Source organism: Argentina anserina, chromosome 4, assembly GCF_933775445.1.
Source record: "Argentina anserina chromosome 4, drPotAnse1.1, whole genome shotgun sequence".
NCBI lineage: Eukaryota > Viridiplantae > Streptophyta > Magnoliopsida > Rosales > Rosaceae > Argentina > Argentina anserina.
The window spans coordinates 10,021,109-10,037,509 of NC_065875.1; the positions used below are offsets into that span (position 1 = coordinate 10,021,109).

Genomic DNA, 16,401 nt, shown 5'->3' on the forward strand with positions numbered 1-16,401 from the left:
GCAACTATATTAAGGAAACTTCTCGGGATCGATCAACACTAGTCGATATGATCGGTATATATATTTAGTGACCCTGTAAAAATTTCATCCAATTCGAAACTCGTTTGACCGTCGGAATTTCCGGTAAACCGAAAACAACACTAATATGTCATAAGGGAAGACCCATTACCAAAATGCGAACACCAAAAGTCATTTACATATCTGAAATCACCTAATTTTTGTCACCAGTTGTGTGCGGTCGCACCAACGAAACCCATTTGGCAAAGTCCCGGTCAATGAGGATTTTAATATGTCAAAACGTCTTTTACTTTGTTGACCGTAGGTACGGACGGTCAAACAATATCCAAAACGGACGAAATTTTTACGGGTTCCCTAAATATATATACCGGTCACATCTACTGGTGTCGATCGACCATATTTCAAACTAGAGTTATTGATCGCCGAAACGTCTACTAATGTATCATAACCTTTATATTAGGTTTATATTAAAACTATCGCATTATGAAGCGACTATATGAAAGAAACTTGTCATGATCGATCAACACCAGCCGATGTTATTGGTATATATATTTAGTGACCCTGTAAAAATATCATCCAATTCAGACTTCGTTTAACCATCAGAATTTTCGGTAAATCGAAATCACCACTAATATGCCCTAAGGGAGGACCTATTACAAATATGCGAATATCGAAAGCTGTTTGCATATATGAAATCACCTAATTTTTGTCACCGATCGTGTGTGGTCGCAACGAGAAAACCATTTGGCAAAGCCCCGGTCAATGAAGTTTTATTATGTGAAAACGCTTTTTTTTAGTTGATCGTTGGTACGAACGGTGAAACCATGTCCAAAAAGGACGAAATTTTTACGGGTTTCCTAAATATATATATCAATCACATCTACTGGTGTCGATCGACCATATTTTGAATTGGAGTTGTCGATCGCCGAAGTGTCCACTAATGTATTATAACATTTATACTAGGTTTATAAAACTATCACATTATGAAGCGGCTATGTGAAGGAAACTTCTCGGAATCGATCGACACCATTCGATGTGATCAATATATATATTTAATGATTATTTTAAAATTTCATCCAATTCGGAACTCGTTTAACCGTCGGAATTTCCGGTAAACCAAAAATAACACTAATATGCCCTAAGGGGGGACCAATTAACAAGATGCGAATGCGGAAATTTGTTTACATATTTGAAATCACCTAATTTTTGTCACCGATCGTGCGTGGTCGCAACGAGAAAACCATTTGGCAAAGCCCCGGTCAATAAAGTTTTAGTATGTGAAAACGCCTCTTTTTTTTGTTGACCGAAAATTCTGACGGTTAAACGTGGTCTGAATTGTCTCTAAATATATATATATATATATATATATATATATATCAATCACATCTATTGGTGTTGATCAACAATATTTCGAAACTAGAATTTATTTGTGACTTTTGTTTTAGAATGTTTTCTAATAATTGTTTTATTGTTTCGAACCTTTAAATTAGAGTATTATATTATTTTTATAATACAAGCCCGTAAGGCCCGGCCCGTAAAAACCCACAAGGCCCGCCTTAAATTAGCGGGTTTAGATCTTTGTATTTTTGAAAATAACCGACCCGTCACTTATTTAAATTTATTAAGGTCCGGCCCGTTGACGAGTCCTAGTTGGAGTTTGGGTTGGGTGTCCATATTAGTGACGTGGCCATCTACTTAGATCCTACAATTTAATGGGTTGTGGTTATCTTGATATTAAAAGTTAACAATTGGGTGTCTATCGAGATTCGTACTCGTGATCTAGAAGGAGCAATCCAGCTAAATCTCCCGGTTCTAGCTAGCGTCTGAGTTCAATTTTGTGCTCTTTAGAGCAACTCCAGCAAGCATGTGAAATTTTTTTTTTTGTCAAATTTGAATTTGACGGCTTACATGGCAAATAACATTTTACTTCAAATTCTACTCCAACCCATTTGTCAAATATTTATATTAGTTTATTCTCTTTTGTTCTTCTCATCCTATATTATTCTCCCTCTGTTTCTTCTAATAATCCGTTTTGCTCAGTAGCTTAAATTGATCATGATTCTCCATTCAAATTCATAGATTGAGACATAATCTAATTTTTCCCTTTTTTTGGATTTTTACACCGTCGTTGCTCCATCGTCGTCGACCACCTTCTTGGCGAAACCAAGACTCCCTAATAGGCAAATCAGTCCTATTTTGGTGAGCCCAATCAATTATCTGTATTTCCAAGTTCAATCCTTCGAATTGATGTATTCCTTTTAGAACTCAAATCTTATTCACCCTACTACTTTCTTTGTTTTGCTGCTATCATGAAATTATCACTTCCGGTGAGCTTCAAACTATTTTGGGATAGCGTCAGTAAGAAGAGACTTCAATTTAAGAAGCAGAAAGTTGGATATGGAGCCGAGAGGCGCGGCATCACTAGTTCTTTTTACCTTCTAAACTTTATTTGTGTTCTTGCTATTGTGTTGGAAACCTTGTTTTGCCATCGCATGTTAATTTGGCGTTCATCAGGGACTAGGTTTGTAGCCGGAAGTATGCTAGGGTGAAAAATGGGGTTTTTACTGTTACTATTTTACCATAGAGTGAAATGACCATTCTGCCCCTCTCAGAAAGTTATAGTTTTACTTATTTAATTCTTACTGTTTACTGTTTTACCGTTTACTTATTTACAGTTTTGGTAAAAGGTTTTAACAGTTTTACTTTTACTTTAATAAAACCTAACTTTAACTAGGCGACGAAAATAAAACGATAGTTCTCATTTCCGTCCGGTTCAGAAATCAATGACCCTTTAACTTGGATAATGTGTCGGAACATTATTAAGTCATCGATGGTATCGAGTGTCTTTATTAATCATAAAGTACACTTATTACTGTCGATTATCTAAAGATAGACTATTTTCGGGTTATTCGAAAATTGGTCGATAAAATGTGAAACAATGTCAACATAGTCAACTCTCGCTATACTATTGAGGGCATTTTATTTAAACGGACACTCTCGCTAGTATGTTATTATAACAGACGTGTAGTTGGCCTTGATTATTTAGTCCCTAGAATCAGTCGACCATTGTTAGTAGTTGAATTTGATATACCCTACCTTTGGAGCGCTCAAAATGATTTAGCATTATGCGTTTATTAAACCTGCATTGTTTTGAAAATGTTTTTGTACGGATATCCAAATAACTTACCCTCAAACGTTTTATAAAACTTTATATCTTTACCCAGTTTTGGTTTTCAAACTCATGGGTGAGTTGATCCATAATGGGCAAGCGAGGACGACACTCACCCCTACTATAGTGTTCTTGCATGTCAACCTATTATTCAGAGCTAAGAGTCTTTCTTAGAGAATCATCATCTCTATCCATGTTTATAGTTGTTTGTTCAACTTTGTTTTCTAAGTTTATAGTTTCTGAGGTTGTTAGTGAGTACTTGTCACCACTTTGTTTTGTTTATAATTGATTAATTTCAGTTTACCCCCTAAATTTTACACCTAAAATTAGGTCATTCCTTAAATTTTTATTTTAATTAGTTCACCCCATATACTTTCAAATAACATAAAAGAATAACAAAAGAAGGCTTCAAATCATATATGCAAGACTAAAACAAAATTCCTAATAATTTTACAACAACACTGAAGCTTTAAAATTAGGTCTTGTAGCATAAGTATCGATATGATCCATATAAATTTTGTCATTCTTTGATGTCATTTGAAAGTATAGGGGGTGAACTCATTAAAATAAAAGTTTAAGGGGTGAACTAATTTTAGGTGTAAACTTTAGGGGGGTAAACTGAAATTAATTCTTTATAATTTTGGGTTGTTGTTTAGTTAAAAATTTGGGTTGGTGACATTTCACCATCTTCCGCCTTTTGCTTGTAAAATTTGTAACTTGTTATTCGCGGAATTGTTTAAAATTATTTGTTTTTGTTTATCTTCTTTACTTGTCGAAAAAATTATTCACAGGTTTTTCTTCATCTTAGTGAGTGTATCAGTGTAATACATGAATTACGCTCGCTAATCTCTATGCATCCCTTTCTGGGATGTGACAAGTAAAGTGCCTCAAAATATGATCGTCTTATAAGATGAAGTCGTATTTCTTACACTAAAAAACGGTATTGCACTTTTGCTCATTTTCTATTATTTTATAGTCTATAACTTGGAAAAATGTCAATAACGACATAAAGAACACACCATAGAATTTTAAAAAACTTTAATGTGACTAAGGCCTATAACTTTGACATAAAATACATTACCTTGTATGGTAGTGTTGTATTCCTGGCATCATAGGCATCCATCATAATATATTTCAAATGCTAGGTCATGTAAAACACCGAAAAATATGGCACCATAAACTCTTATTCAATTTTTAATTTCTTGTAACTTGATTAAAAATCTAATAGTGGTATGTGTTGTATTTCTGGCACTACCGACCATTATCACAATTTTTCTCATGTTACAGGACTTTTGAAAACTTGATCAAGTGTGAAAGGGGACACAAAAATAGTGGTCAAAAGGGATAGAAAGATGACACCTCTTCCATAGGTTTTAGTGCATATATGACAAATAAAGCGTCTAAAATATGATCGTCTCATAAGATGCATCGTATTCCTTATACTAAGAAATAGTATTGTAGTTTTGTTCATTTTCTATGATTTAGAGAGACTAAAACTTCAAAAGTGTTGATAACGACATAAAGAACACCCACGGAATTTTACTCAATTTTTAGTTTGACTAAGGCCTATAACTTTGACATAAATACGATACCTTGTATAGTAGTGTTGTATTCCTGGCATCACACCTTCATCATAGGTTTTTCAAATGTTAGGACTTGTAAAACACCAAAATTTATGGCACCATCGACTCTTATTCAACTTTTAAGATAGTGGTCCCCATATGACTTACTCTAGATATTAGGATAATATTTGGGGTGAGTCCTGTCAGTTTTGCTTGAGGAGGTTGTTGTCTTCACATGAAAACCTTCGATGTCTTCCCATTGCCTCAATCCAGATTTGGGTACGTAAGGACCGATTTGGATGCTTAATCTTGTTCTATGGTTTTGAAGGCCATGGAGAAGACAAGAGGAAGAAGATGGTGCAGATGGTGTCGTCTGGGTGGGGGGGGGGGGGGGGGTAAGTGCGTCGTTGTATGGTGATGGTGATAAGTGGTGAGTAGGCAAAGATAAAGGGAATGAGAGAATTCTCTTTATTTTTACGTGTTGTCGTACATAAGAAACATAAAGGAGAAAGAAATCCATTCTCGCCTATCGGAGATTTCTCATTTTACCTTTCCAGAGCGGTTGCACGTGGGCCCCGCCGCTGCAACTCCGAACATTGACTTTGAAATCGTGATGCAGCCCAAAATTAGTCGATTCAATCACAGAGGGAAGGAAGACGTCATTTTGCAATAGCCCTGAGCTCCAGAGTTCTCGGAATTCTGTACACGGCGGAATTGATTTTCTACAGAAATTGTCACACCCCGACTTTAGGATGCGACTAATGTGATGGATTAAGTTCAAAACCGAAAATTTGTGGAATATTTTTTAAGACATTTAGAAAGAACTAAAACATAATCACTCTAAAACTTTGGTTGGTTATCCAAAAAGAATAATTTAAGGATTATGATAAGTAAAGTAAATATCATTTAGAAATAGTAATATTTAAAAGTCGCAGTTGGAAGGGAACTGAATCAAATCACTAACACAATTGCTACTAGAAATACAATGAGGCTCAACTTTGAGTGAATAATCATAGATCAATGGAACATAAAGAGATTGTAATAAATGAAGTAAATCCCATCAGAATCGATATAAACAACATCAAGATCCTCAATGTAAACCAATAACAAAATAAACCCTTTTTCTTTTCACTGACTGCACTCTCTGCAGTGTCAATAAAACTTTAAGATACCGGTTAGAGCCCACCGCCCAATTAAACCACTGAGCAACTTCCAAAAGTGGATCCTGATCAGGTTTTGGGTAAATACCCTAGGGAGTCACGATCTCTCCGTAATAAATTCCCCGGACCTAACCAAATAAAAACATTGAAATCCCAAAAGCCAATGCTTTTTAGGAGATATTTACCCCCTTAAAGAGAACTGAATATAGCTTGAAACAAAACTTTATTAGATGAAATTGCACGAAGCTTGAAATCAATGAACATATGTAGAAGCTTGGAGAATCAAAATTAGGTTTTATCAGAACATATTGACTAGCATTTTGGCAAGAGACAAGAGCATTTATATAGATAATCCATAAAACCACAGTGGAGTTCAAAGACTGAAGCTTGGGCTTCAATTTGATACAAAACTTGGTAAGGTAATAGTATTGTCAATTGAAGGTGGAACATTGAAATCAAACGGTATATACATATATATAGTCCAGTAACAAAAACCGTTTGGAGAAGATTGCATAGACCCAAGTGGTCTCTTTTAAATTTTCTGAATTCAATACACTTATAATGTACTGGAATATATTATTCTTAATTTAGAAAGGACTGAGGCTTTGTCCAACATGACAATTTCTGAAGGAAGTTGGATTCCTGGTTTAAGTCAACACAACAAGAATGATTACATAAAGAAACCATGTTTGAGTAAATGAAAAGTGACAAGTAGTATTCGAACAAAATGCATGTAAGTAAAGGAATTAGCCGAATCTTTTGTCAAGACTGGAAGTAGCAAGAATAATTTTGCCTCATACCGGTTCTAGTAAAGAAGGAAAACAAGGATGATAGTACTGAACTTCTAAAAGAAATCTTGACAAGGAGGAACTTAGTTAAAGGGACTGATCAAGAAATAAACTTAATTAATAAAATCAATTTGCTAAGATAATTGCTGCCACTAGTTCTTGTAAAAGAGAAGGACCGAAACAATTATAAAGTCCTCCTTGCGTAGGTTCTAAACAACATGTCATGATTAAAATATGATCAAGGACAAAATTCAAATCAAATTGAAATGGATCTAGAATGCAATTTGGCTAATACACTCATTGGAGAAACAAACAACATCCCAATTTACACAAAATCCATATTCCAACAGGTCATCTATACTCACAGGTTTCAATCAAGAATCCAATAAAACAAAGCAATATAACCCAATCATATATGGGGATTGCAAGAGGAAGTATCACAACAAACAGTCCTAACACATACCAAAATAGAATCAGAGTTATAGAGATAGTTTATTTTCCGTACCTCAAAACATCCAAGAGCAATCAAACTACTCGAGCACCCAATCTCCTGAAGCACCCCAATCTACTCAAACACCCCACCTAATGAGGATTTAACAACAATTCATGCTTACTGAAGACGGACACCAAATAAGTGAGTCCGAAGAGATTATATAATTATACTTACTAAAAATAGCTGAATTTGGACAAGAGAGTTGCGTAGCGAATTTAACATCTTTGGAATTACTGCAAAATTGTAGCCTTTGGGCATGAAATTGAATGTTGAGCTTTCAAGCACAAGCTAAGTATAAGGGTCAAGCTAAGAAGAAGAAGAAGAAGAAGAAGAAGAAGAAGAAGAAGAAGAAGAAGAAGAAGAAGAAGAAGAAGAAGAAGAAGAAGAAGAAGAAGAAGAAGAAGAAGAAGAAGAAGAAGAAGAAGAAGAAGAAGAAGAAGAAGAAGAAGAAGAAGAAGAAGAAGAAGAAGAAGAAGAAGAAGAAGAAGAAGAAGAAGAAGAAGAAGAAGAAGAAGAAGAAGAAGAAGAAGAAGAAGAAGAAGAAGAAGAAGAAGAAGAAGAAGAAGAAGAAGAAGAAGAAGAAGAAGAAGAAGAACAAGAACAAGAAGAAGAAGAACAAGAATATAGACTATTTAAAAATGTCATAACTAGAGTTATTGCTCGTCACAAAAATTCCCGGCCAGCGTCGTGTACGACGATCGGCGCGGTGTGACTCAGGTGCAAAATAACTAGAAATGGCGAGGCGGGCGAATGTGATCGGTGCCGTCTCGATCGGTGGCCGGACGACGGAGATTGGTGTTAGATACAAAAACGGGGTCGGTGAACAGTGGGGCGAACCGATTTTGAATTTCATAAATTCTGTTTTTCTCTCTTTAAACTCCCTATTTATAATATTTCAAAAACAATGCTTAATCGGTTCGATTACTCGAGATCAATATTAACCTTGTAAGCATCGTTAGTAGTATAAAGTAAGAAGGTATCGTTCACAAACCGGGAACATCCAGGGCAAAGAATCATAAACATTTAACAACGGATTCATACGAGTTTGAGAATTTTGGGATATAGGATCAGTATCAAAACAGAAAATAAAACCTATACTAATATATACATGTGATCAACCAACCAACACATAAGCAATCACCAAACAAATCATATAAGAACAAAGCCATCGAAATGTACTCTCAATCATGTTCATGCCATAAGTATCATAGTTTATCTTAAGTTCGATTATGCATCAAGTCCCTACTTGGTTCCTAATACATGGATACATTCGGCTCAACTACTTGTTTTGCTACGAAATCTAACATACTAATTCATCATGCAATTACGTATTATAGAGAAATCAACATGTTTAAGCACCTATCCAATGTCGAACTTGAGATCATAATCAGTGGAAGAACAAAGAACAAACAACTAATCAACTACTTGTATCAAAATCGTCTTCAACTTTGAATGATTAACATATGTAACATCAACAACTTGTCTTAATCACACATGCAATATAAGAACACACCGAAAATTAATCAAGAACATAAATAAACAGAAACTCATGGCATAAAACCAAAAATCATTGAATTAAAATCGAAAACCTTAATTCATCATGTCATTCAAAAGTTACAAATATCTCATAGAGACGAATAAAAATAACTTTAACAAAACCTAAACATAAATCATCCAAGAACAAGAACATAAAAACCCGAAAACTAAACATGAAGATCATATAGTTACACTTTATTATTTTCCTCCCAAAGTTCCTTACAAAGATAGCACGAAATCTTCAAGAGTATGTATCATAGGCTCCCAAGCTTTGGACAGAAAATATGGTAAAGGGTGATGAATTCAGATTCTATGGTTCTTGGTGAATGAAAGTGTTTGGGCAGAGCTTTGGCTATATTTGTGTGCAAGGTTGATGATGATCAAACAATGAGGCCATGCCTCTATATATAGGAGTCAAAAACATAGCTTTGCCGTCGCAAATAGGAGATAGAATCGGATTGGAAAGCTGAAATCGTTTTTGGTATGGACTTTGATTCATGTACTTCAAATCCAACTTGTTTGTTGGAAATCAAATCAAATTGGTAAACACATAAGTTGCACGGCATCTCTCTTTCTTCAACTAGGAAATAGCTAGGCCGACCTCTCCTCACCTCATCCAACTCGGACATGATTTCCTTGTCTCACTAGGAATGCATCACGGCATCACTACTCGTTGTCCAGATAAGATTTGTCTTTCCTGAAAAGAAATTGACGATTAAGGAATATGAAAGAATGAAAATAGGAAAGTATAGTCCTAGTCGAGTAAGGAATCCTAACTCAATAAGGATTTCTAACACTTAGCACAATTTCATCATCAATTCATCCAAATTCAGCATAGCTCTACTAAAACATACAAATAACAAATATGAACCTAAAACAACTAAATAAGAAGTAACAAAGCATAAAAATATGGCATATATACATTAAGAACGTCACACTTTGTGCTCATATCATCATATCTCAACAAGGATTCTTAACACTTGCACGATTTCATCATCAATTCACTCATAATCAATATAAGCTCTACATAGACACTTATTCATACAAAAGAAACTAAAACATACTAAATAAGAGGTAACAAAGAGTAAGAATAGGGCATAAACGTATTAACGTCACAATTTGTGCTCCTATCAATGCCTCAAACCCTTTTTGATTCGTAACTTTTTCATACGAACTCTGATTTGAGTATGCCAGATGTCTATGAACTCGTATCGATGAGCTCTACAACTTTCGTGAATTAAGTTTTCTTAAAAAAAACTTACACATCGAAAATTTAACTTTTAGAGTCGATATACCTAGTACGACTCTCGATATAAGTAAAAATAAGAGTAAAACTGTAAGGAAGGGTAAAAGATTTGGGTCGTATCAGCGGTGCTTGAGGAGAGTTTCCGGCAGAGAGATGAATATTTCACAGGCGGAGGAATGCTTTGGATTGGAGTAGGCGTCTTTGGTGAAGTAGAAGATCCAAGTTGTCTTGTAGAGCTTCAGTAGTAGTGAAGGGTTTGAAATCTGGGAGGCAGTGGCCGCGTGTAGTCATCTTTGCTGGCGGATTGCGGGGGAGAGAGAGAGAGAGAGAGGAGTATTAAAATTAGGGGCATATGGGTTATTTTATTCATTAAACATTGAAATCGACATAGAGAATTGGAACGGACAAGTTTTTGAATACATTTGTACAAATACATAAAAAAAAACCTATACATCAAAGAGTCATGAAAGAGAAGATTTGTTCCAATCGAAAGGAGATTAAAGCAATTTTCGAGCTTTAGGGGTGAGCTACTATGCTGCCATGTCTTAACATCCCGAATTTTATCCATGGGCGGTCTGTGTAATTAAGCTCTAATTTAAAGATTTATGTATTTGAGGATTGAGACTAATCACAAAATAGTACAAACTGCTAATAATCGATGGAGGTGCAAACATCCTATTTCCGAGTTTCAACCTACAGTAAGTCCTAGTTCCCGCTTGATTGGCACTACTACTTAATGTTTCACATTGCTAGTCACTTAATTTTATTTCTATAATTATATTTTTCATAATTTGATTATGAGATCCTCATGGGACGTGTGTCCTTAAATATATTTGGTTTTCGACTCCAAATTGATTAACAGAATTTATACACCTTAAGTAAAGGGATTAAGATAGCTAGTTGAAAAAGAATGAAAAACTTAAATAGTATGTAAAATGTTCTACCACTCCAGCTGTTGGCTTCGTCATTGAGTTCTGGGTTAAAAATGGAAGCTTTGAGACACTATTAGCTTTAGAGAGGTCTCCCTCTGCACTGAGAGATCCATGATTGAACTAGAGGAATCACCATAGGTGGTGATGAAGGTCTTATGCTACTAGATTGAAAACAAAAACTAAGAGTGAGTTTAGCCCCGAGATGAGTTTTTTATATTTGGCTTTAGCTGTGCTGTGATAATAATTAGTTACAGTTGTGCAATGAGAATAATCAGACGTAAATATAAAAAGCAGTGTTACAGTTTTTGGTGTTTGAGGAGGAACGAAACGAGAATAATAACAACATAATGGAACATAACCCTTTATTGATTGATAATGGGGCCTATATATAGACATTACATAACCACAATCTCGTAGGATTCAGAGTCATAATCTATTATAGAGATGCAAATCTATCTCTAACAGGAAACCTAATAAGGCTAAGACACACACAATGGTAAAATAGTAATTCTCCTAGAACACTACCTTTTGTATCGCATGGCTAGGTTGCATGGTGCACATAACGTTGCCTCGGTAAAAACCTTGTCAAAACAAATAAAAACCTCTTGGGTGAAAAAAAAAACTTGAACGAAGAGAAAAAGAGCACATCACACTATCTACATTTGATAGCAACATATGATGTAGACCCCTCCTAAAGTCTACAAAACAACTTCCCCTGATTAGTGTCATAATCATGGAGTACAAAGAACAACGTATACAACGTTCATTACATGCTTCTCAAAAGTAGTATCGGACTAATGATTAATCATTAATCTAGTCATACATCCTTAAATCATACATGTTATACATAGCCAAACTTAGATCTTAGGAAACAAGATTGCATAACAACTCAAAACAAGAGTTGACAATGAAAATCAGATTCTCGGGTAGAATGACCTTCACTCACATAAACGACCATAACTTCTTCATCAAAATACGTATCAGTGAAATGTTCTTGAAAGAAGATACATGTGGCTTTCCATTGACATAAAGCTCACAACCTAATTCGATTGGAGCAGTTCAGAGTGCTTTGTCGAAGTTGACTGACTTGCAAATTCTCAGACATAACTATCCTACTTTGCTAAAACGGCCATACCACACTCAATACGATAGCTATGAAGGAATGGTTGGTGTCCCTAAAAAGTAGACACATCGACCTTTCCAACAGTACCCAATTCACTATATTTCATTGAGTGAATTGTCCTGCAAGTCTCGTTGAAAATGACGTACCAAATTGGACAGATTCTGATTTGTCATATTAATGTGTCTTTCACAAAGAAATGGGAGAATAAGAGCATCATTTACGCTGCCAGTGTCAACTGCTACACCAACGCATACGTTGATGTTATTGGAGCTGTTGGCGGCGTTGGTGTGGATATGATTTGTGTTGGTTCACTAAGTGTAGAACTAAAACCCATGTCAAAGGAGCAATGCAAGTCCAATGACGATGCATAAGTGCATAGTTGATCACATCATAATAAAAGCAATAGTGTCTCAACAACACTTGCATGTATGAATTTATAACTCATTGAACCTCTTCATTATCTTACAACCGATTGTACTACGTTCTTTCGAACGTCGCAATCTGACTGCATAAGCTCTCCGTGGTTTGGAGGCATTTAATTGAGCAATTAAGGTCCCTCAGACACTTTCATATCTGTGTCAAAATCCCTTTACATATATGCAATGACCACTATCATATGCTAATCAGTTTTCATTGACACTACTAGTGATCAAGTAGCGAAAAATAATTATGTCCATAACGAGATAATATAACTCATCGCAGTCAATACTAGGATAATGAGACAATCTTTGCGCCATAAGTTCTGCAAATATCGCATGACTTCATATTTCTCATTACTTGTTCATATATTTTCGAAACAATATCTTTTTTTTAGTACGAAATCGAGAAAGATTTTATTCACCGAGCAAAAATAATCTATTGAAATCTCAAGGCCAAACTGGGCCGATGCCCGAAAGAGCTTAATAGAGATTTGGGGCCTTGGGACTTTTGATTAGCACAGCCCTTGTCAACCAAGGCGGCGTAGTCCACAGCACCTTTTGTGCCCAACTTATCAGGCTCTTGGTTTTGACCATTCCTTTGGTTAATCCCCTTCAATTATAGTTTGAATTGGGAAAAAGAATTGGAGATATGTCTTTCTTGTTAGTTCTTTAATCTCGAGTACTAAGCAACCATACATGAAACAATATGATAGCACACACTTTAGCTGCAAAATTCCCCAGCCGAAAAAAAACTTTTTATTTTCTGATGCTTGAGGCACAAGTTTACGGTCAACACACACAACAAAGATGAATTACTGAGGTTGGACAACACTCGAATCAAAAGCTAAAAAGCTTGAAACGAAAATCCTAGAAAGATGGGTGAACAACAAAAATGAATCTATGCTCCTTTGATCAGGGCTAGGGCTTCAGCCTCAATGGGGAGTGCAGGAATTGCTCCCTTCTTGGTAGTTGTAATTGCTCCACATGCATTTGCAAATTTGAGAACTTCCCTTAACCTTGGTTCATCCTGCAATTAATATAAAAACAAACACAGTTCACAATCTAAAATTAACAAGGTGAAGCACTATATATCTAGTTTCTACTTGAAGCGTTTCATCGGGAAGGCCAGACATGGTAAACGCTTTTCTGCTTTGATATATCCAACATATTTATATAGAATTCATGAGTTACATATTATTCCCCAGATGATGTTTGATAGTTTGCTCGTACCTCAAGAATGGATTGGTCATCGACAATCTTGGAGAGCAGAGCACCCACAAAAGAATCACCGGCACCAGTAGTATCTACGGCAGTTACATGGAAAGCTTCAACACATCCACGGAAATTCTGTGTTTGATCATCAGGAAAAGAAATGAGTCAGAACAATACTCTGGTGAGAACAAAATAATTTCATCAAACAAGAGTGCAAAAGATGTTGAAAAGTGTATGCTAAATTTACTCCCCTATTATTTATTTTTATTTAAAAAAAAACAAGAAAACTATCATTGTTCTTAATTAATTTAAAAAGAGAAAGCACTATTCTATTTTGTTTCGTTTTCATAATCAATAACAATGAAGAATGGGGCCGTAACCAACCTCCTCAACGCAACGGCAAGGAAAAGAAAATCATGACAACTACCTACCCTCCTAAATCAATGAATGCAAGCAAGCAACTGAAAGTCAGAATTAGTCAACGATGCATAATGAGGTGCATAGTTGTGCTGACCTTAGTATAGTATCTGCAACCATGCTCACCAAGAGTGACAAGGAGGAGCTTCAAGTTAGAGTGCCATAGAGTCAGTGCATTTTCATCATCAATCTTGGGATTTCCTGTGAGGAACTCGAGCTCCACATCACTGACCTTGATCACATCAGCCTTATCCCAGATACTCATTATCTGCTCGCGTGCCTCTTCAGGTGAAGGCCACAGTGGTAACCGGAGGTTAGGGTCGTAGGAGAGCAGGGCACCGGCATCTTTGGCAACCTGCATTGCCTTAAGATGTGCGGACCTGCATGGCTCCACGATCAAGCTAATCGATCCATAGTGGAACACTTTGGCCTGTAAGATAATACACAGAGAATATACATCAAACAAACACCAAACAAATTGAATCTTTGAAGAACAGGTGAACAACCCACAACCATTTTTTTCTTTCTCAAGTTATAATCAGTTAATTTCTTGTATGAGGATTAAACTGTATCGGCCCACCCCATGTGGCTGGTGGGAACTGGAAAGGAGTATAGTGTACTATCAATTTGCATTTAAAATAACCAACATGTGACTCAGAAACAAATATTTTTCTTTTAAAATAAAAGGAGAAAATAAAAAACGTTCAATTGTCCAAGTTTCTATTCCAACGACTACTCCCATTGTAAAGAAAGAGTCCAAGCACACTGTGGCGGCACTTACCAGTGGCTAAGAACATGCTCTGTGATCTAGTCATTTTAATCTAATTTAACAATAAAGAAAGCATGCTAACATGATTAATGGTCCTTTCTATTAAGGCAGGCGTGATATATGGTTGGTCTCACATAGTCAGAGTAAAATCTAACGTCAGATCAAGATGGCAACAACAAAAAAACACAGGCACTCCAAAACGGCCCCCAAACTCAAAATTGTTTTTATTTTCTCTTGGCTTATCTCTCGTCTCTCTTTGTCAAAAAAAACAAAAAACAAAAATCTCTCTTTTCTCTCAGCCCACTGCAAAAGAATTAAACAAAACAAAAACAATCTCAGTCTTTCCTAGAATATCTTGAAACTCCATGTTTTTGGAACCAACATTAGATCCACAAACTATGGGACCCGCCTGCCCGCAACACCATACAATCATGCATATTTTTTCCCTTTTTCTTTTCTCGGGAAAAAAGTGAATTATTATTATTATTATTATCATCATCATCATGAAATTAGCCAATTAGGAATCAAAACTGAAACGGAAAATGGAGCGCACCATAGACTGATCATCGAATCCTATAATAATAATCATCAAGAAAAATAAAAAAAATAAGACAAAGGATTAGTATGAGTAAAAATAAAACAAAGGCCGCATGGTTTGGTGTGTAATAATAACAGGAGGAATTCAGATCTGGTATCGGGAGCTACGACATGACGTGTGCGCAAAGTCAGCAACAAAAAAACCAGGACCAAAACCAGAACAGGAGATCGACTTACCGATCTGATGAGCTCCAAATTGAGCTCTTCAGGCTTCAGAAGCATATCAGCGCTGGGGTTGCGGTAGAACATGAACTCGCGCTCACCGTCGGCGCGTAGGGTCACGAACGCCAGAGCCGTGCGTGCGCCTTGGTCGAAGAGGATGCCTTCGCCGGACACGCCGTTCTCCTTCAAGATTCCGGCGAGCATGTGACCGAACTCGTCGTCTCCGAGTTTCCCGACGAAGGCCGCGTGTCCGCCGAGCCGAGTGACGGCGATCGCGACGTTGGCGGGGGCGCCACCGGGGGCCTTCAAGAATCCCGGGGCTTCCGCCAGAGAAACGCCCGAAGCGGTCGGCACGAAGTCGATCAGCATCTCGCCGAAGCTGACGATCAGACCCTTGTTATTGGCCATTATCAAAGACACAGAGGAGAAGAAGAAGTAAAGAATATGGTTTCTAACACAGAGGAGGGATCTGATCGCCGGGGCGTCCAGTATTTATAGGAGAGACTACAAAGAGTATCCTACTCTTTAATTTTCTCTAATATAATACCTTCTATTTATGTCTCTATCTATTTATTAATTCACCCCAATCACGCAAAAGGTAAATATCTTTTTTACTTTTACTCTCTGACACGACCCAAAATTAATGGACCTTTAGACTTAGCCACTCAAGTCGGTCAATTTGAATTTTAGACCAATGAGGAAAAACATACTATAACGTGCTCACTGATCCAACAAATGGGGTAAATACAACAAAAAAAGAAAGCTCAACTAGAGTTAGGGTTATCTCTAAATTTTCTC

The 16,401-nt window shown here is 36.4% G+C and overlaps 1 protein-coding gene across 1 annotated transcript; it reads right to left on the reverse strand.

The window, feature by feature from the left end:
- Positions 1–13,166: 13,166 nt before the first annotated feature.
- LOC126790614 (probable fructokinase-2) lies at positions 13,167–16,079 on the reverse strand. The gene is made up of 4 exons (XM_050516925.1): positions 15,619–16,079; positions 14,173–14,505; positions 13,677–13,793; positions 13,167–13,473 (listed from the first exon to the last, which is right to left on the reverse strand). Exons 1-4 carry the CDS (start codon positions 16,009–16,011, stop codon positions 13,345–13,347), a joined length of 972 nt encoding a protein of 323 aa, XP_050372882.1. The 5' UTR covers positions 16,012–16,079; the 3' UTR covers positions 13,167–13,344.
- Positions 16,080–16,401: the final 322 nt, after the last annotated feature.